Below are 21,859 nucleotides of genomic sequence, written 5' to 3' on the forward strand. Positions count from 1 at the left end.
ACTTTGGAAATTAGCGGGTTTTAGAACAAAAATAAGATAAAATAAATCAGTAGAACTTCAAAGGACACAAACTTTTTCAAAGTCCCGCCCTTAGACCAGGATCAGCCGATTCGACACAGCACGGGCGAGGGGAAGCTGTTCCCGCCAAGACACCGGAGGTAAAGCGGGTAGAGATAGCCTCATGGGATAGGGTTTTTTTTTTGTTGTTTTTTTTTTTTTTTAAGTTGGGAGTAACTGGCAATGACTTTTGCTTATACACAAATACAGCATTTTGTCTCCCCGCAGTGCTGAAAGTGCGAGCGCGGACAGATTGTCACCGGAGCAGGGGGGGGGGGGGGCGCCGAGGGGAGCGGACGCAGCTGGAACTACTCCCGAGGGTGTGCGGGTGGCAGGTGGGCTGCGGGTGGCAGGTGGGCTGCGGCGAGGATCCGGGTGGGCTGGGCCTCCGACTTCAGAAGCAGAGGGCTCTGATAGCTTTTATGGAACCGCCTGTGCTAGCAACTCACTCTCTCCCTGCCCTGGAAAGGGTAAGGCCCTCCTCACTGGCCTTGCAGCCTCCTGAGTTCAAAGAGAAGGCAGAGCAGGTGGGAAGGCATAAGGCAGGTGAACCTTGGTTTTGAGGCTGGTGGAGAGGGGGCTGGCCAGCTCTAGGGCAGACCACTTCTGCAGTCTGGAGTTAGGACTGTGGGTGGCCTCTGTGCAGTCACAACTTCACATATTTGGATTTTGTTTGTTCATTGTGCAGTGTTTGTTCGTTGCTGCTGGAAGAAGATACTGGACTGACCCAGGAAACTGAAGTGGTTGACTATCCAAGAGTCAAGGATAAGGGCAATTACTACTCCCCCCTACCCCGAATCACACACCTCTTTGATTATGGTGTGGTTATGGTGATACTAGCAAGCTGAGAGAGCCATTTAATGTTTGGAAACCCTGCTAAGCCAATTGGCCAGGGACTGTGGTTTTATTTGTGAAGTATTTGGACAGTTGTCCAGTTGAAAGGGAACTGATGGGAGCTTCATAACAATTTTACAAAGCTCATTCTAAGATTAAGCTGTTGAACCTATACTTCTTATTAGTGCTTAATTTTCAAAGCATTACTGATTCTTAGTTCTATGAATCAAGTCCTTGGAAAGGCTGACACACTTGAATGAAATAGTGGTCAAAATGCGAAAATTCTCAGACGCTACCCCTGTGGTAGGTTCTCTTAATTTTATTGTGGTATAAATGGAATAGCAGGTGTTCTCAGGTACAAGGTTTGTAGTTTGCTAATATATTCATTACCAAAGCTTTAGATTCCCCCCATCAAGTTAGTGGGGGTCTTGTTACTTTTTTTTCTTTCTCAGCAAAATAATTCCATTTAAAATTTTTGTAACAAGAAATAGATTCTCCATTTACTTAAACATCATTTTGCCATGTTAGAAGATGCTTTTTTGGAAGAAGACATCTGGGAATACAAATCTAAAAGAAAACCAAAACCAATACATACAAATAATTGCTCTGAGAATATTCCAAAATCTGTTGAAAAAGCAACAGATGGAAAATACCAGTCAAAACGAAACAGAAATAAAAAAAGAACTGCAGAAGCTAAAGAGAAGACAAAGGACCCTGAAATGTGCTTTGAAGAAACAGATAATCAGACTTCCATAGCTTCTAGTCAGAATTCTAGTTGTGGAGATGGTATTCACCAGTCCCAAGACAAGGAGACAACTCCAGGAAAGCATTGTCGGACTCGCAAAAACAAACAAGTATCTCCAAAGATACGTCCAGTTTATGATGGATACTGCCCAAACTGCCAGATGCCTTTTTCCTCATTGCTAGGTCAAACACCTCGATGGCATGTTTTTGAGTGTTTGGATTCTCCGCCAGTCTCTGAAACAGGTAAGACGGCAAAAAAGGGAGTAGTCTTTAAATAGTGTAAAAAACCTGCATTAGGCCAGATGAATTAGCCAGATGGAACAAGCAAGGCAAGCAGTAAAGTGAAAGGGAGATACTTTATATACTTTATACTAAAGTATAAATGATTTACCGTAGAAGGAAACAAGGAAACCCTTCTTGAGAAGGGTAAAGAGATCATAGTGAATGGTGTAATTGTAAAGAATGTTGCAAACTTGAAAACAGTTGAAATGCATTTTATTACTTCATCGAAGTTCCTAAATATCTCAGTGGTTTTTCATAAATGTTAATTGAGCACATACTATGCTAGATACTTTCATTCTGTTAACTTGACTCTCACCATGACTGCAAAAGGTAAGTGGTATTGACGTTTTACAGATGAGCATTTTTAAAAGTTAAACTGCCCATTTGTTATCTTTTGTGAAACAGAAATGTAGAGGATTATGCATATAGTGGAGTCTTCTAAATGTTGAATTTATCATGCGATGATACAGGAAGAAGATCTGGGAAGGAGTCTTAGATTTTTAAGATTCGAATTAAAAATGTGCCAAATGATAACGGAAGTAATGTTATGCTTTTATTATATTTTAAAATATATAATGTCATGTTTAACATGTAGGTAGTCCTACTTGGCGTATGTGAAGAATGGGTTGTTATGATGATTTGTATATATCAAAGTTATATATACCATATATGGATTTTTAAATCTCAAAGAATGAAAATTCATCAAAATAAAAATACTACTCAGTATGGCTTTCATGTTATGTATGATTCAGAAGACATTTTATTATTAACCTCTGTTATTTTAAAGTACTGCATAAAGACGCAAAAGAACTTTAAAAACATTTTGGCATCAGCTTTTTTTTATAAAGTGAAAGTCTCATCAAATGCTACTAATTTGCTTTTAAGTGGCTCGAAAATCAGAAATGGAAGTTGGAGTCTCGTGGTGAGCAGCTCAGGGTGAAATGTCTATGATGAAGGCACCTCAGAGATTTTTCTTTTGGTTTTTCACTGACTAAACCCCTTTGAATAGAATCTCAGATGGACTCTTCTTGAATTGAGTTCTGTGCCACAACAGATATTTGTATGAGGTGGTTTTAAGTTAAGCAACGAGGTCTTCTAATTTAATGTAACGTCTTTTTTAGGAGGGAGAGTGGGTCATTTTTTGATAAACCTGGAAATTGGGACACCTAGCTGGCTCAGTCCGAAGAGCATGTGACTCTTGATCTAGAGGTCATGAGTTCAAGCCCCACACTGGGTGTAGAGATTGCTTAAATAAATAAAACTTTAAGAAAAAAAAAAAAGCTGGAAATTAACACACAGGGGGATATGCCAAGATGGTTCACGGACTGTTTCTCTATTATAATGGTATGACGGGGATTAGTTTCCAGATTATTATTAAAGCATTATTAACCAGTTCATCAAATTGAATTTCAAATCTTAGAATCCAAACTATTCAGTGTATGAACAGCTATAGCTAATTAAGATTGTTATTACTCTTATTGTATGCAGTGTAAATATTAAATAACGGACCCTCATTGGGTACTTTAATTGTCACAAATCCGTATTACTTGATCAGATAAAAATTGGGGTTGAACTTTAGTTCCCTCAGAGGCACACTAGTCTTTTTCACTATTGCCAAAACAGTAGCGAACTAGGGAGCACCTGTAAATACCTTGTGTAGACATGGACTGTAGTTTGAAGGGGCTCCTATTTGTGAGAGTTACTTAGGGGGGAAAGGTGTTAGTCTTACAAAATTTTTTTGAAAAAAAAGATCTGAAAAGAAATTTGAAGAAGTATTTGATTTAAATATAATTTAAAAATAATTTTACAAGTATTTAAAAATAATTTAGCCATATATTTCAAATCCATGTATGATTTAAAAATAATAACTAGCATGTAGCAAAACCATACTGGGTACTTATTATTTTATGCTGGATCTTTTGACTGTATAAAGATAGCCATGGTCATAAGGCCTCAAGGTAGGACTGATGACTTTCCACTTAGGTTTTAAAGCTGTCTCTGCTTTGATCCTGCATTACTTTTTTTTTTTTTAATGATTTTTTTTGTTATATTATGTTAGTCACCATACAGTACATCCCCGGTTTCCGATGTAAAGTTCGATGATTCGTTAGTTCCGTATAACACCCAGTGATCCTGCATTACTTTTTAAAAATTTTCAGAGTGTCCTGATGGTCTTCTGTGCACCTCAACGATTCCTTCTCATTTCAAGAGATACACTCACCTCCTGCTGGCTCGGAGCAGGGCGAGCCACAGTCCTTTCAGCAGCCCACTGCATGGGTCAGGGGATGGCTTCAGTGAGACTAATTCAGGCGTTCTCTGGGGCCTTGAGGAAAGATGGTCTCTGCATCAGAAGCCAATGGAAAACTTAAGAAGTGTTTCAACTCACCCCTCATTAGTGGCACCGTGTCTAAGGAAATCTCAGTCTCCAACTGAAGCCAATAAAAAGATTTCTTCTTCTTCTTCTTCTTCGACAAATATCCAAACGTCCCAACAAACCCCACAATTTCCAGAATGTGTTAATAATGACAAACTGGTAGGAGTTGGTTTGCCTCTTGCTGAAGAATTAGACAGCCAGTGCAACTCAGAACACATCCCATTGCCAGAAAACGACTTTAGTAGCTGTGAAATCTCTTATTCTCCACTTCAAAGTGATGAGGAAACTTACAGTCTGGAAGACAAGCTGGGTGACTTGCAGCAGGAGCTATTCTTTACAGAGAGCTGTAAAGATGGCAGCCTGGGAGAAGATGACAGCAACTCCACTGGGTTTCAAAAACTCCATGGTTCCTTCCTGAAGGAGCAGCAGGAGAGCGGCCCCCACGTGGACGGCTTAACTCAGGATAAATGCCATGAAGTACTGTATAAATACAACACTCTAACTGGTTCATCTCCACTTTTTTTCCAAAATAAGGGTGTTATTCCTTGTGATGATCCAGCACGTACCGGTAATGATTTTGCACTGTTTCCGTCTGCGTTAACACGAGGGCTTGCTTCTAGTTATCAGGCCACGAGAGCAAAACCTAGTAAGCCAGAATGTGACCCATCTCAATCAAATCAACAGAAGCAGGTAGTTCAAGAATCAGCTGTTCGCAATCAGATTTCTCTGCCGTCACTTCATAGTGAGATGCCAGAAGCTTTCGAAAGGCAGGGAGAAGGGGATCTTTCTTTTCGTCCAACCCAAAGTAAAACTAGAAAATCAAGTAAGAACTTCAATGCAAAGAGCAATGCTAATTCAGCATGTGTCTGCAGAAAGGCATTAGGTGGTCGACTAGGCAGTAAAGTTACAGTTCCCAATACGCAGAATTCTTCCGGTGCGCTTAATGCTGCCGAGTCTCTGAAAATGTCGCCTTCTGGTCCCAAGTGTCCTGCAACACAGCCTTCTTCCAAAGTAATGAAACAAATGGATATAGGTGTTTATTTTGGACTACCACCCAAAAGAAAAGAAGAGAAATTGCTCGAGGGAAGTGCAGAAGGGATGAATTTAAATCCAGCTGTGAGTCCTAATGAAAAGAGGTCCCGGCAGCGCAAGAGGAAAGCCGAAAAATCTTTAAGTGATTTAGAACTTGATGAAAAGAATTTAAGGGAGAGTCAGCCCCCTGTGGAACTTTCTAGTAAGAGGTCACAGCATCAGAGAAAGAGACTTAGAAAGTCAGATTCACTACAGGAAGGAGCACATCAGAAGAGGTCACATCACCTTAAGAGGACAGAATCTGGAACAGTCAATTTAGGGAAAGACAAAGTCTTCATGAAATCACCTTGTGGGAGGCTGCAGAGAGGGAACACGAAAATCCCAGAGTCACCTAGTGCAGGACAATTAAGAACAAGGACATGTCCATTCTATAAGAAAATACCTGGTAAGTTGAAATACCAACGCTTAATCTATAAAGAATTGACTTTTAAAAATTTCATGTTTATTGCCCATGTTGTGTGTGTTTGTATAGAACAATTTGTTTGTATGTATTTCCTTTGTTTTTTATACTTTGTTGGCATGTAACATAGATTTTTTTTGCCTATTTAAATGTTTTTGCCCCATTCAATTCAGCAGACTTTTATTAAGTAAATTTTGTGTACAAGATACTATATTAGTAAGATTTTACAGACTTGACACAGATGAGTAAAGGTCAGCTTAATACGGAAGGAGGAGAAGCTCTCTGTAAGTAATTATAATAAAAACATATAAATTATAAAATTTAATTAAAATAATAGTCTCTAAGCCCTTAGGAGAAAGACAAAGTGCTAAATAGCTTCAAAGAAGGAAAAGTAACAGATCGTATAGGTCCTAATAAATGCCAAACATTTTTAACCCCTATCATAACTTAGTTTCTTGTCCTTTTTTACATTTTGTAATTTCTCACGCCTTCATAGATGAGTTAGAAAAATGTGTTGTAAAATGAATTTTATTATTGAAGAAACCAATAATTCTTCTTCTGAAAAGAATATAAAATCTGCCAAAATATACCTGGTTCCAGAAAGATTGTTTAAAATGCTTTGGTAGTCGCAGTCTGTAATTTGCTCAAAACGTTTATGTAGGAAATATCATTTATGTACATCATAACGCCAGTTTTGTCTTTAATACTTATGGTGATGTATGTCCTATCTTTTAAATGAGCCCGAGACTAGTGTGCTGTGTGTGGGGATAAGCCTCAGTGAGACTGTGAAGGCGTGCCTGTTGACTTGCAAATCACAGTTCACGCACTTGGTTATTTCCTTCAGGAACAGTTTTCCGAACAGCTCAGCCATTTTTTCTCTTTACTGCTCCTCTAGATAGCCTTTTTTTGGCACTTATGTTCTTGTTTCCCTTCTTCCCCCCCCCACCTCCCATCCCCCACGATGAAATTCAAATACTACAGAGACGCTGTCCCTCTGTTATTGCGCTGTGACCCGGTGGAGGGCCACAGCCACTGTAATACGTATGATCCGTTGGGCCTTGGACCATTTGTGCCCCCAGTAGCAATTGCCAAAGTAGAGTAAAATAAGAAGAAAGTGAACATTTTCCTTCTGCTGTTTCACAGAAGTAAAGAATTTTAAGTCAGTAAAACAAGCAAAAATGGTTTGTAGCTTAGTATTTTAATTTTTTGGGTACAGTTATTCATTTTTTTAAAAAAGCCAGTGGGTACCTGTGTCTCTCTGTTGGTTAAACATCAGACTCTTGGTCTCAGCTCAGGTCTTAATCTTAGGATCATGAGTTCAAGCCCTGCACTGGGCTACACACTGGGCATGGAGCCTACTTAAAAAAAAAAAAAAAAAGAAATTTAAAAAAATATATTTAAAAGCCAATACTGGAATGTTTAATAGAAACTTACAAGACTCATTTTCATCTCTAGTATCCCCTTTTGCTGAATTTATGTGGCATAAATTTTTAAATTATGGAGCTTAGTTGGATTTGAGATGTAAAGACATTAGGGGGTTCACTATTTACATTCGAATTGGACATCTTTCACTCTTTCGCTCTGTTTCTCTTGCTCAAGCAGCCCTGTGCTCTTCTCATTGCAGGGACTGGCTTTACAGTTGATGCCTTCCAGTACGGATTGGTTGAAGGGTGCACAGCCTATTTTCTCACACATTTTCATTCTGATCATTATGCTGGATTGTCTAAAAACTTCACATTTCCAATTTATTGTAGTGAGGTAAGTTTTAGCTTTCTAAATTCTTAATTTATAGAATGCAGTGAATTTCTAAGCAATTTGGTTAAAAAAGAATAACATTGTAAGGTCTATCACTCTACTAGAAAAGATGTGAGCGAAAACAAATTCCACTTGAAGAGTCTAAAATGAGCTACTGTCAGTAGTCACAATCGTTTTTTTTTAATGCTTTAGTATATGGAAACAGTAAACTACCTCACGGTGTAACTAAAACACCTACGTTCCATTCAGTAAACATTTATTGATGCCCCAAAGGACATTCAAGGCGAAATACCTAACTTCAAGGAGCTCACAGCCTTCAGGGGACACATTCACAAATAACAGTGCGAAGGAATTGGAATTGTGACCAAAAACTAAACAGACCACCAGCAAATAGGAGAAAAAAGTGCTTTATTCTGGCCCAGGCCAAGGTTAGAAAAAGTTTCATGGTGGAAGAGATACCTTGAATTAATTATTAAATGGTGACTCTTCTAATGGCTACTACTAAGGGCTTTGGCTAGAATTCAATTTAATCATTAAGCATTCTTGAATTATTTTTATTGAAGTAAAATGAATCTCTTTTTATTAATGAAGCAGCCAAGGCTGGGAGAGATTAATTGATGTGCCCTAAGTCACAGAGCCAGTAATGGCAGAGTCAGAATTCAAACGCAGTTATGCCCGATTCCAGAACCAGGTGGCGGAAGGAGGAGAGAACATCCCAGGTAGAGAGCAGAGTTTGCATTCAGGCATAGACACCTGAGAAATCTCCCCATTGCAGGCACTTCAGATAATTCCTAAAGGCTAACCGTGAGTTAGGGAATAACAAAAGATAAACCTGCAGAAATGAGCAGCGGCCGGATCACGAAGGGTTTTGTATGTCATCTGGGGACGAGGGACTTTTCACAGGTGAGGGAGAGCCAGTGAACCATGTTTAAGCAGAGCTGGGACATACTCATGGTAGGAAGTTCTTGCGGGCATTCTGGAGGGTTTCCATGGATATAAGTAAGTGGGAGAACAGAGACTAAGATACTTAGTTCTAAAGTAGATCTGGAATAAGAGACTTATGTAGTGTTTTACTGTATCAGCAATAAGCACATTCTGTTTTGCAGATAACTGGCAATTTGTTGAGGAGCAAACTGCACGTGCAAAAACAATATGTCCATCCATTGCCGATGGACACGGAATGTATAGTAAATGGTGTAAAAGTTGTTTTGCTTGATGCCAATCAGTAAGTATTAAAGTTACCTTCAGACTAGCCTCATTGATTTAAAATAAAACCATATTAGTGTGGCTATTTAAGAACTTCTTGTGTTGGAACTAATATGGTTGATATTTTTAAAACTTTGAGTAAAACGTGTTTCTCCTTTTGAAAAAAAATAATATACCCAATTACAGAATCAGAGATTAAATGTACTGAGAGAGCCTTTGAATGTTATCTAATTCATTTTTAATGCAGTTTAAATTACCATGCTTGACATGAGACTCCATCTTATTTTTTAAAAAAATATTTGAACATGTTGCTGCTGTTTTGAAGAGCTAACTTTTGCCTTTTTTTTTTTTTGCCATTTTCTTTAATATCACTTATATAGGTTAATAGCTTACACTCCATTCAGATACGAGAGGATTTTTCCCCCCCTTTTAAGAAATCCTTCAGGCATTTGATACTAAAGACTTGGAAGATTTTTTTCTTGGAAGTGGTTTCCCTTTTTCCTTCATTTTTTCTTTTAATGTAAAGCACTGTCAGTATCCTGTTACCAAAATGCAACTGTCAACTGTGCTTTTTACTTTTCATAGGATTTTAGCCATCACAGACGCTTAGAGAATTAAAATTAAGACAAGGTCTCCCAAAATCCAGACCCATGCTCTGTGTTCAGGTTGCTTTTAACGTTTTGTATGCTAACTTTGTTGCTGTTTCTTTTTTTTCTTTTTTCCTTTTGTTTTAGAGAGGGGTCGGGGGCAGAGGGAGAGGGAGAGAGAATCCCAAGCAGACTCCCCACTGAGTGCAGAGCCTGATGCAGGGCTTGCCAGGCCTCGATCTCACCACCTGGAGATCATGACCTGAGCCTAAACCAAGAGTCATGCTCAACCAACTGGGCCACCCAGGTGCCCTGCTGCTGCTGCTTTTTTAAATCAATGATTATAACAGCTCAAGTTCTGATTTTTTTAGTCAACTTTCTTAGGTGCAATTTACATAAATAAAATAGACCTATTTTAAGTGTTTGCTGAATTTTGACAAAAACACACCCATGTAATATCCACTACAGAAAAATAGAGGAAATTTTCCCCACCCCAAAAGGTTTCCTTGCGCTCCATTCCCAGTCAATTCCCAAGCCCAACTCTAGCCCAGGGGACCATTGATCTGTATCTTATCACCATGGATTCGATTTGTCTTTCCTAGGGGTTCAGTGAAATGAAATCCCATGGTATCTACTCTTTTGCGGCCGGCTTCTGTCCCTCCTCTTGTTTTTGAGATTCATCCCTGCAGATGTGTGTATCAATGGTTTGTTTCTTTTTATTGCTGAGTGGTATCTGTTGTATGGGCACACTACAAAGTCTATCCCTTCACCTCTCGATGGACAGCTGATTTTCGTTTATTGACCTTGTATCCCGAGACCTCGCTGAACTTGAACATTAGTTGTAGTCGGTTTTTTACAGATTCCTGAAAATGTTCTGCATGTACTGTCCTGTCATCTGCACATACAGACAGTGTTCTTTTACTTTGTACTTTCCATTCGGAGTGCTTTTCTCCCCCTCTTGTTTATGGTCCTGGGTCAGACCTCCAGAACAGTGTCGAATGGGAATAGTGAGAGCCGATACTGCCTTGTTCCTGACCTTAAGAGGAAAGCGTTCAGTGTTTCTCCATTTAGCTTGATGTTAGCAATAGGTTTTTCATAGCTGCCTTCCATCGGGCTGAGGAAAATCCCCGCCATTCCTAGTCTGCTGAGAGTGTGTGATCACGAATGGGTGTTGACTTTTGTGAAATGCTTCCTCAGCATCTTCTGAGGTGATCGAACAATTTTTCTCCTCTATAATGTTAACAGGGTGAATGATGATGGACTTTTTGAATGTTAAACCAGCCTTGCATCGCTGGGATAAACTCCACTTAGCCTTCACGGATTATCCTTTAAATATATATATATATATATATATATATATATATATATTGCTGGATGTGATATGCTAAATACTTTGTTAAGGACTTCTTTGTCTGTTTTCGTAATGGATATTGGTCTGTAGTTTTTTTTATAATGCTTTCGTCTGGTTTTGATATTAGGGTAATACTGGCCTCACAAACTATTCCCTCCTACTCTGTTCTGAAAGATGTATAGTATTGGGACTGTTTCTTCCCTAGGTGTTTCATAGAATTGCCCAGTGAAGTCATTACGGTCTGAAGTTTTGGGGTGGGGAGGTAAAGGGAAGTTTTTAATTACAAAAGTAATTATTTCCTGTGCTTTCCCAGAATTCAAAACGAAAGTTCCGTGTGTTTTGGCAGTAATTTCCAAGCCCCAGTATGTCAGGGGTCCCCAAGACCACTTTGAGGCTCAGTGGTTTACTAGAAGGACCCACGGGACTCAGAAGGGCTGTTGTACTCATGGTTACAGTGACAGGATACAGATAAAGTCAGCAAAGGGAAAAGGCAAATGGGGGCAAAGTGCAGGAGAAAGCAGGCCCAAGTTTCCAGGGATCCTGTTCTACTGAGTAGCACAGACGCACTGGTTCTCCCAGCAGCGGTGTTCACCGCACATGCCACGCGTGGCCAAGCAGGGAAGCTCATCTGAGCCTGGAGTTCAGCCGGAGCTTTTACTGAGGGTCAGTCCTGCACGCAATGCAACAGCCACATGACTTGCCTCAGCTCCTCAGACTCGGCAAAACAGATAGTCACCGTAGATAACATCCTTAGCGTTAACTGTCTGGTCGCACACGGCCCATGCGTCAGGCCTACAAGCACTCTCACTGAGCAGAGCATTCCAGGAGTTCAACTCCTCTCTCCAGGGCCAGCCAAGGACTATTCCTGAAGACATGTCTTAGGTGGGAAGTGTGGAGTTCCAACAAACCCGGCCTGCTGAATTAATCCTTTCCTGCACACCACTTTTTTTTTTTTTAATTACGATGTAAACTTCCTAAAATGCTGCATTTCCTTTGTAGTACAATGCTGTATCAGGCGGTCACTCCTGAGTGTATTACCTTGCCGATAGTGAAGAAGTCCTCTTCCTTCGGCTGCCGCGAGCGTGTTGAGACTATTCCTCTGAAATGTTTGTGTTCAGTTGTCCAGGTGCTGTCATGATCCTGTTTTATCTTCCTAACGGTAACGTCCTATTACACACGGGTGACTTCCGAGCAGATCCCACCATGGAACGTTCTCGTCTTGCAGGACAGAGAGTCCACACGCTTTATTTAGATACAACGTAAGAGAGGCTTTGTTTGTATGCTTCCTTTTCCCACTGACAGTATTTGTCCTGCTTACTATGAACAATTTGGCCAGTTGCTTAGGTAATCAAAACGATGGCTTATTGTAAAAAAAAAAAAAAAAAAAAAAGATAGCTTATTGTCAATTTCCATTTTAAGATCATTTATCAGTGAACTGCTATTTGAAAACATACACACTTGCTTAAGAACAAATTTGGGATGCTATGTCTTAACTAACTACAACTCAGTTTGTGCTTTTTTGTGATTTCCTTTGGTTTATGTGAGAATCCTATTACTGAAACAAGGAAGAAAAATTGGGGGGCAAACTTTAGAACACCCTTTTATCTTTGCAAAGTACCTGTGTAACTCTTAAGTATAATTGTGAAGAAGAAACAGAGGCCAAAATGTGATTGTTTCTGAATATTCAAAATGACTTTGTTCCTTTCTCCAAAAGGTAATTTGTAAGTGACAACTTTGAATCCCTAAATGTTATAAACATCATGGTACCAACCATTTTTTATTATATATTAAAATACCTCATCAATTTGTTAGAAATGAATTATGTCAACTATTTCAACCTGTTTTAAGGAGTTTAGATGTCATATTTTAGTAAAAGGTGGTCTTTCCACTTCCAGTTTTCTAACGCTATAGCTAATTTTTCCATTCTTTTATATGTACTTTAAACACTAAATAAGTTCGGAAAATAATAAGTAAACCCTCCCTCCCCTTTTTTTCCTTAGTTTTTCTCTGCATAGAATTCTGAATTTCTTTGTGGGTTTTTCATCAGAAAAAAGACAAGTGTTTTCTCTATTCTTATGCCTGACCAGCAAAAACAATTTTGAAAATGGGGGAAAATATGTTTCTTTGATGTTTGTACTTTATGACTTTCTTTTTAGTGGGAAAAAAATGCTTTATTTTCATCCCGAATAGAGCTAGCTAGCTAGTAGTCTTAGGGTTGCTTTTTCATTGGGTGTTATTGTATTGAGGTAGACCCAACTGGATCTGTTGTATTGTTGTAATACTATATATATTTCTGTATCACTTCAGAAGAGCGGATAACCATGTGAATACTAACTGATTTAAAACTGCTTCATTAAATTCGTGTTTGGTTTCATTATTTTAAGAATTTTTTAAACCGAATCAGAATTCTTTAGTTCAGAGATAATCCCTACCACCAGTATTTTCTTTGATAGTGATTGGAGTTAAAACAGAAAGATGCCACGGTATACAATTCACAGCTAAAATAGCCAACTAGAACTGTTCTGGAAGAAAAAGAGCCAATTTCTTTATGTGAGGGCAATAAAGGAAATACACTGTAAAAGACATACTGGAATTGTAGAATTCCATCATAAATTATCCATAGCTTGTAACAAATATTTTAACCAGAGGCCGTGGGATAACCGCAGTGGGGTTAATCTATTACACTACCTCTGTCTGTAAGTTTGCTGAAGCTTGGTTTCTAAAACGGCACCTCCCTTAATGCTGTGGCTTTCTTATTGCTCATTTAATAAGCACCATACTTCCCTATTACAGATATTGCAGCCCAGAATACTCCTTTCCGTCTCAGCAAGAGGTTATCCAGTTTGCCATCAACACTGCCTTTGAGGCAGTAACTCTAAACCCACGTGTTCTCGTTGTCTGTGGCACTTATTCTATTGGAAAAGAGAAAGTCTTCCTAGGTGGGTGGTAGCTGTATCTAATTTACATTAATATATTATAAAGATCAGATTCTCTTTTGCATAAAGCCTTTTCCGTCTGGATGCTGCACTTGATACTTATTTCCTGCAATGGTGCAATATTACCTTCAAAGAAAAATTTGATAGAGCTGGATTCATTTAAACTTGGAAAGGCTTAACTTAGTGGAAACACTGGAGAAGGGTGTTTATGGTAGACTTTACACCTGCAGAACGTTTCCAGGGCAAACGTCCGTGCTACACTAGTATTTCGGTGAACTTGGAAAAATGACTAATGCATCGTTGGACTGCCGCCATCTTTGAGGGTGACCATCAAGTAATTATTTTAGAGAACAGTTTTGATTCTTGTACCTAAACGATTTGGGATATGTAATTGTAGTTTGTCTAGATGGCGTTATTCTGTTTCACAAAATACTGTTCCATTTCTTCCTAATTATGGTCACATCATGTCCAACATTAAGCTATGAAGTGATAACGCCAAGGTTTTCGGTCCTCCAGATTTGGTTCCTTCTTCTCCTCTACCCCTTTCTATATATCTTTTGCAGTTTTTAAATACAAAGGTCTTTAAAAAGAAATTCTTTGAATTTCTCATAATTTATTTCATACAGTTAACCAACAAAAGTGTTCAGCCTTTTTGAAGTATAGCGACAGTGTGAATGTTTGGAATTCCTTTTGTTGTTGTTGGTAAATTCTTATTTTAAATTTTGATGAAGTTGTAACTTTATTTTTTTCATAAGCTGCAGTTTTACTATTTTTAACCTTTTCCTTTGCCTGTAGCCATTGCTGATGTTTTAGGTTCAAAAGTGGGCATGTCCCAAGAAAAATATAAAACCTTACAGTGCCTCAACATACCAGAACTTAATTCCTTCATCACTACAGACATGTGCAGTTCACTGGTTCACCTTCTCCCAATGATGCAAATTAACTTTAAGGTAAGCCTTCAGAGAGATGTATTTCTAGGGTGGACTAGAAAAGGTAATACAGCGATTATAAACTGGAATCCCCTTTTACCTGCATTTAACACAGAGGAATTCAGTGACAGTGGAGTCATAGTAAACCTTGCCCTAGAAGATCTTTTAAGTGGAATTTAAAATGTTTTTATTTGTTGTGTGTGTGCGCCTGTGTAAACTAATTCATAGGCCCGGAGGAGAATTGTCATAAAAGAAACAAAAATAGAAAAGTGTGCAGCTATCTGGTCATTCAGATCTTCTGTGTCTAAGATTGTCTTCCATTTCTTTCCACTGAGTGGGGAAATGAGCAGAGAACTCTAAGGAATTCCTACTTTTCTTCGGTCTTTTCTGTATTAATATTAATCCCTAATAACATTGATATATGTTGGAAGCTTACTTGTGAGGATTAAGTGAAATAGTGGAAGTGTATCCTAAGAGCAAGTTGTAGTATCACTTCCGAGGTATAGATTAAGATACAGAGATATGTACCTTCCTGGCTCAGTCAGTAGAGCATGCAACTCTTGATCTCAGGGTCATGAGTTCAAGCCCCACAGTGGGCACCGAGCTTACTTAAAAACAAATAAACAAGAAAAAGATAGATGTTAGGATCTCACTGTGATTTGGGAGACTTCTCAGATTTATTCATCTACTAAGATTCATTCCATTTACTAACATTTTGATGCCTAGCAATGGACTACATCAGACCTGCTTGTTAAAAACAGATCAGAACATAAGGTACACCAAAGAATGTACTTTCACTTCTGCTATAATTTCATGAACTAACTTTTATGGAACTTTTTGAAATAGCTTAGGATGTCGATTATTATATCTGTCTTATAAATAAGAACACTTAAACTGTATTAATAAAATGAGTATTTTATCCCTGGACTTACAAGGGAATCGTTAACTGGGAGAACTCCTTTCTTCATAAGATTAAGGTGAAATTTTTATGGCCTAGTTTCCTGAGTATACACTTCATAAAAATTTCAGGGATAATCAAGGCAGAATTTTGTCCCTTTAAAGCCATCTTTGGAAACGTATTTTAAATTTGGGAGGCATCTAATTTGTGTGGAAGTTAATCAGATGTTAATCATAAAATGAACATTGGTATCTTCAGGGTATAGCGTATTTTTTTATGATTTTTATCTTACACTTTTATTTCCTACTAACTTAGTTTGTCCCATTTGAACAAATGATCCATTTAGGAGGATAATAGGGATGGCAGAGTGAGAGTTTTTTGGCAATGAAGGGACAAGAACTTTTCATGAGAGTTTTTAAAGGTGCCCAATGCTGCAAGGAGGCCATAGAAGGAAAGAATGGCAATTTGGCAATTAGAACATCTTCAGGGACCTGCACAAGAAATGTTTCAGGGAAGTGATATTGAAAGGAGCCAAATGGCAGAAGCCTAAGGAGTGAATGAGAAAGTATAAATGTCCTAAAAACATGAAAAAAGAGAATCAACACTGTTGGGGCACCTGGGTAGCTCAGTCGGTTAAGCATCTGCCTTGGGCTCAGGTCATGATCCCAGGGTCCTGGGATAGAGTCCGCATCTGGCTCCCTCCTTGGCGGGGACTCACCTTCCCCCTCTGCTCTTCCTCTCCACTTGTGCTCTCTCTCAAATAAATACATAAAATCTTAAAAAAAAAAAAAAAAAAGCAAGCAAGAAAGCAAGCAAGCTGATGGTCACCAAGAAGCTATATTTTAGTTAGTACTTAAAGCCAATATTTTGCCACCAAAAATAGTTTTGTTGCATGAGACCTAATGACATTTTGTGAAAATGTTAACGAGTGCGATTTTCACGGTTTGTAAGGCAGGCTTGAAAGCCCTAGAAGCCCTGTAAATCCGTTCATGCTATCTAGTTCGACATCCCGAGTTCATTTATGTGATATGGATTGACTGCCGCCTCTGATTTAAACCCAGTGGACTGAAGGTGGTAAAACATTACAGTAATAAACAGTAACGTGGTAGATGATTATTTGCCTGCTGAAAAACAGTTCTCGTGGCATAATCAGTTTTATCACAAACAGGTTACCAATAAACAGACAAGTCATGGATCAGAGACTTTATGTTGACTAAATCATTCTTTTTTTGTTGTTTTTTTTTAAGATTTTATTTATTTGAGAGAGAGCATGGCGGAGGTGGGGGGCAGAGGGAGAGGGAGAAGAAGACTCCCTTGCTGAGCAGGGTGCCTGATGCTTAGGGGTTCGATCCCAGGACCCTGGGATCATGACCCGAGCCAAAGGCAGACACTCAACTGCCTGAGCCACCCAGGCGCCCCTTGGCTAGATCATTCTTAGTAAAATTAATAAAATGGCAGTAGTTCCCAGATTGTGGTTTATGAACGACTAGTGGCTGCTGGCAATGTTTTCTGTATGTTTGGCTTGGATGATAATATCTATTTTTGTTTATGGCATAGGTTAATGATGTTTTTGTGGTAACTCTAATTTGTTTTATGAAAAGCATAAATTCTCACTAATTCTACTTGTGGATTTTGTGGAGCAAATGGGAATGGATGTGTTTCATGACCTGTATTGAAAATTGGATTCTCACTTTATGATATTAAACGTGTAATTGCTTTAAACCTCAGTTTTATATTATTTCCTTTCCTTTGTGAAGACAAGGGGAAGAGGGCTAGTAGTTAAGCACATAGTATCACATGACCTAGATCCTAGACTAAACAAGCCAAAACCTGAAAATTTGCAGAGCTGGGGATTATAATGAAAACTTAGCTATCTATCCATAACTTAAACTTTTTTGTGGGGAGGCAGTAGTTAGTAAGAAATACTACTTTTTAAATGGTAGGTATTGGGGCTCTTGGGTGGCTCAGTCAGTTAAGTGTCTGCCTTTGGCTCAGTTCATGATCTCAGGGTCCTGGGATCACGCCCCACACTGGATCCCTGCTCAGTGGGGAGCCTGCTTCTCCTTCTCCCTCTGCCTGCTGCTCCCCCTGCTTGTGCTCCCTCTCTCTGTCGCTCTCTCTCTCCCTCAAATAAATAAATAAAATCTTTAGAAATAAATAAATGGTAAGCATTTAAGTTAATAAGAGATCATTGTTTGATACAAAGGAGAGATCAGAAGATTGTTATTAATTCACCAGTGGAATATAAATATCTGATAAACACAATCACATGTTTAGCCTCTAACTAGTAATCAAACATAAAAATAAAACAAGAATGTGTTTGTGTCCTACTAAATTAGCATACTTTTTTAAAAGGTAGTATTCCTATGCTGTGATTAGAGAAATTAGCACTCTCACCCACTTGGATAGAAGTAGAAATTAAGGGTAAATCCTTTAACGCAACAACCCCATTTCTAGGAATTTCTACTGAGAATGAGTCCTTTGTGGAAAGGTCAATCTGCAAGGCTTCTAGTTGCTGATGGTATAATAGAAGATGAGAATTAGAAGAAGTTAAGAAAGGGCATATCATTTCATAAAAAAAAAAAAAAAAAAAAAAAAAAGACCCAGAAAGTGGGTTTTATTGACCATCTCCCTGCTAGGCTCTAAGCTTCCAGAAGGTTGAAAGGCTGTGTCTCGTATCCACCACTCTGACAGCACAACATGGCCTAATCCTGGAACCGTCATGTATTAGATGAGGACCAAGTAGACGGGTGCATGGATTTGTCTTTGCTTACTTCAGAACTTTCTACCAGCATCTTCGACAGCACTTTAATAGTTCGGAGTATGGATGATGAAGGAAGAAAAAGGAGACCTTTGGAAATCCAAGATGACATCATGTACAGTTTAGATTTTTTTATTATTTTAAATAAAACTAGAATTTTATTATAAATTTACACTGAGCCCTTGACACTGTGGGTTTTGCCTGAAGTCCAAAAGTATTAGACTTTCAGTATCTCTTGCACCATTACTGTCTTTATTTGGATTTTTATATTCCCAAGATTGAACTTTGGTTGTTGATTTTCAGATTTCATCAAATGTCATCACTTTTGATGACTTTAGTTTGGAAAGTTCTACTCAAGATTTATTAGGGAACATAGTACTCCCAATTGTAGCAGCATGAAAAGTTTTGCAAGTATTCTAGTTCATGATTAAAGAGTGAAAAGGAGTAAGAGCCTGAGAACAGTGCTAGTGTGCATCTTTGAAATACACGTGCATGTTGAGTATAGTGCCGTTCATAGACTTAGGCCCATCTTTCTATCCACCTGTCAGTCCTCCGTTGTACACATGCATGTGGGCATGTTTGGGCTGCTGTTTACCAGTGTTAATATTGGTATCTAACTCCTAACAATATATTCAATATCCTAATAGTAGGATTTGGAGAGTTTCTTTCTTTCTTTCTTTCTTTCTTTCTTTCTTTCTTTCTTTCTTTCTTTCTTTCTTTCTCTCTTTCTCTCTTTCTCTCTTTCTCTCTTTCTCTCTCTTTCTCTCTCTTTCTCTCTCTTTCTCTCTCTTTCTCTTTCTCCTTTTCCTTTTTTGATAGCTATCTAAATTGTAATCTTTCAATTCATAATTCTTGTGTTTAAAGTTGCCTCTACCCTTACTTTTTTTCAGACTGCGCTTTAGCTTGTTTAAGATAAGGGGAAAAATTTTTTGTCAGTGATTGTATTCTTTCTGGAAGTATGGCTCCAGGTTATTGCAAATTAATATTTGCCAAGTGCATATTCCCTGAGACTATACCAACGTGATCACTCTCTTTTATTCCACATAACCCACCTTCACTGACGGTTACATAAATATCCTATTTTTATTTAACAGGCTTTACAGAGTCATTTGAAGAAGTGTGGTGGAAAATATGATCAGATTTTGGCTTTTCGACCTACGGGATGGACGCATTCTAACAAGTTAACGAGTATCGCAGACATTATTCCCCAGACCAAAGGAAACATTTCAATATATGGTATAATTATGAATTTTTTTTTTCATTTTTAATGTTTGTTACGACGTTTTTTAAAAAGAGCTGTAAAAATAAGATCCAAGAAAAACAGACACCAAAGAATCTTTAAAAATCGAGTGTCTAATGGCTCTCCGTACTGTAAAGCTGTGTCTTCAGTGCCTCAGAAACTGATGGAAAGGAACATGGCAGGAGGAAGAAGACATTGGCTAATACAGACGGTTTCGTTTGCGTGCTTGGTGCTTTGCGGAGGAACCGTAGAGGAGGGGCGGGCAGTGCTGTTGGGTCTGGGAGCTCAGGTGCCGCTGTCAGACGGTCAGCAGGAAGACTGGATTAGATGCCATGACGGCAGGAGGGACCCAGGAGGTTTACCTTTGTCCTCAGAAATTGCTTATTGTAATCGTGGCTGATGGAAACGTTTTTGATAATGTCCCTAGACTAGTGACTTAATTTCAGCCCCTGGAGATCCCATTTAAAACAGGACCCCTTCTCCCTTTCTCTGTGGCACGTGATCTTCAGGAAAGATAAAGGGACTTTTAAGATATTATTATTATTATTATTAATTATTTTGCTTATTTTTTATGTGTGCAAAGCTCAGGGGCTAGACTCTGCTTCTTTGCGCTGGAAACCAAGAGTCTCTTGCTAGTCACTCTTCACATTTTACTCATTTTTTCCAGGATTTTCCTGAGTGAAGCACTTAAAGAGAGAAGCCTAATTTAAAAAGAAAGCCTAATTAAAAATAAGAATCTATAGAAACACATATGAAATGTCTACATAGAAAAACAGTAGAATTATTTAATGTCCAAGGTTTCTGTATCATTTTAATGTTTTAATCCTTATTCTCCATAAAAGTTATTAACAAATCTTTTTATCAGAAATAAAGTACTGAGGAGTTTTTGACAGCAATACTCTGGATTGCTTTCCTTTTTTATTTTATTTTGGGCTTGTATATATATTTTTTAAATAATTTGATTTTTCGTCTGCAGTACCTTCTCTTTTGTGTTGCAGGAATCCCTTATAGTGAACACAGCAGCTACCTAGAAATGAAACGTTTTGTTCAGTGGCTGAAGCCCCAGAAAATCATACCTACTGTGAATGTTGGCACCTTGAAATCTAGGAGGACAATGGAGAAATATTTTAAAGAGTGGAAATTGGAAGCTGGATATTGATGTTATCCGAAAGGACTCAGAACTAGTTAAGTAACTTAGGTATAGCTCGTTACTAGTTAAATCTTTAGTGATATGAAGTATGCTGTATGTGGAAAACCTTGTGAAGGCTGCTCAGATAGCTTGTTTTCTTATTTATGTTTGAATCCATGTTCATGGTGCCAGGTATCTCTCAGCATCATCAGTAATGATGCAGACTGGCTCCCCAGGACCCCTGATTCTTGCTCCTCCCTCGGGAGCAGTTATTCTCTGCATCTAGCCTCAGGAGGGGCAGCCAAGGCAGCCTTAGGGACCAAAGGAGTCATGATAATAGATAAATGACATTGAAAGCATTATATATTAGTAATTATGTATCTTTAAAATTATTTAATATGGAGCATATTTTTATGAAATAACTTTTATATGATACTTAAATAAAAGACCTTTAATTTGCCATAGTGTCTTTTGTTTTTTAGGATTTATAACTGTGGTGTTCATGCAATTTTAAAAAATTTCAATGAAAATAATTCAACATTTGATGCTAAGGAAGAGGATTCAAAGAGCCTAGGTAGTCCCCCATTAAAGGACGGCAAAAAGTTTGCATGAAGAGATGTTTATCTGAACTGTTTACTCAAGACATCAGATAACTAGAAATTCAGATTGCCACATTTTGTTTTTTTAAGTGAGCTTATATAATTTATTTATGAATCTTGATGTCTCCAACACAGACAGAGTAGCTGATCCAAAATGAAAATTTGGGACAGGCCAATGCATATTAAAAATGTTTTTATGGGGGGCGCCTGGGTGGCACAGCGGTTAAGCGTCTGCCTTCGGCTCAGGGCATGATCCTGGCGTTCTGGGATCGAGCCCCACATCAGGCTCCTCCGCTGGGAGCCTGCTTCTTCCTCTCCCACTCCCCCTGCCTGTGTTCCCTCTCTCGCTGGCTGTCTCTGTCTCTGTCAAATAAATAAATAAAATCTTTAAAAAAAATGTTTTTATGGGATTTAGATAAGAAAACAAGTATAATGCACGTATGCATGTGTGTATATGCATGTCCTTGCATTACCTCTAGCAATGAAATTATTTGGGGAATTTCTTAATTAATGTTTTCATGGAAAATTATTTCCAGTAATGATTTCAGTAAGGATAGTAATCTCCATGAACTTTATTTTCACAAGCTTGGATTTTACTTTGCTGTGGAGGTAAAGGCTGTCGGGATCACATTTAAGGGAGGAACAGCTTTGAGGGGCACAGCGGTAATAAATCCAGTTTAACTGT

At 38.4% G+C, this 21,859-nt stretch overlaps 1 protein-coding gene across 5 annotated transcripts; it reads left to right on the forward strand.

The window, feature by feature from the left end:
• Positions 1–22: 22 nt before the first annotated feature.
• Positions 23–21,035, forward strand: DCLRE1A (DNA cross-link repair 1A). 5 transcript variants are annotated; one of them, XM_045803182.2, is made up of 10 exons: positions 23–158; positions 746–1,878; positions 4,077–5,768; positions 7,408–7,541; positions 8,645–8,763; positions 11,801–11,941; positions 13,476–13,621; positions 14,414–14,568; positions 19,301–19,442; positions 20,445–21,035. In XM_045803182.2, exons 2-10 carry the CDS (start codon positions 1,413–1,415, stop codon positions 20,603–20,605), a joined length of 3,156 nt encoding a protein of 1,051 aa, XP_045659138.1. In that variant the 5' UTR covers positions 23–158; positions 746–1,412; the 3' UTR covers positions 20,606–21,035. The 5 variants fall into 5 exon arrangements, with proteins under 5 accessions (XP_045659138.1, XP_045659139.1, XP_087718820.1 ...); XM_045803183.2 differs by lacking the exon at positions 23–158 and adding an exon at positions 221–392; XM_087862694.1 differs by lacking the exon at positions 23–158 and adding an exon at positions 347–377.
• Positions 21,036–21,859: the final 824 nt, after the last annotated feature.

Source organism: Ursus americanus, chromosome 6 (assembly GCF_024610735.1).
Source record: "Ursus americanus isolate L20-20 chromosome 6, mUrsAme1.1.p, whole genome shotgun sequence".
NCBI lineage: Eukaryota > Metazoa > Chordata > Mammalia > Carnivora > Ursidae > Ursus > Ursus americanus.

Coding starts and splice junctions, on each gene's coding strand:
- DCLRE1A (XM_045803182.2), top strand. CDS start 1,413: ATGTTAGAAGATGCTTTTTTGGAAGAAGACATCTGGGAATACAAATCT. Junction 13,622..14,413: donor AAAAGAGAAAGTCTTCCTAG/GTGGGTGGTAGC, acceptor CTTTGCCTGTAG/CCATTGCTGATGTTTTAGGT. Junction 19,443..20,444: donor AGGAAACATTTCAATATATG/GTATAATTATGA, acceptor TTTGTGTTGCAG/GAATCCCTTATAGTGAACAC.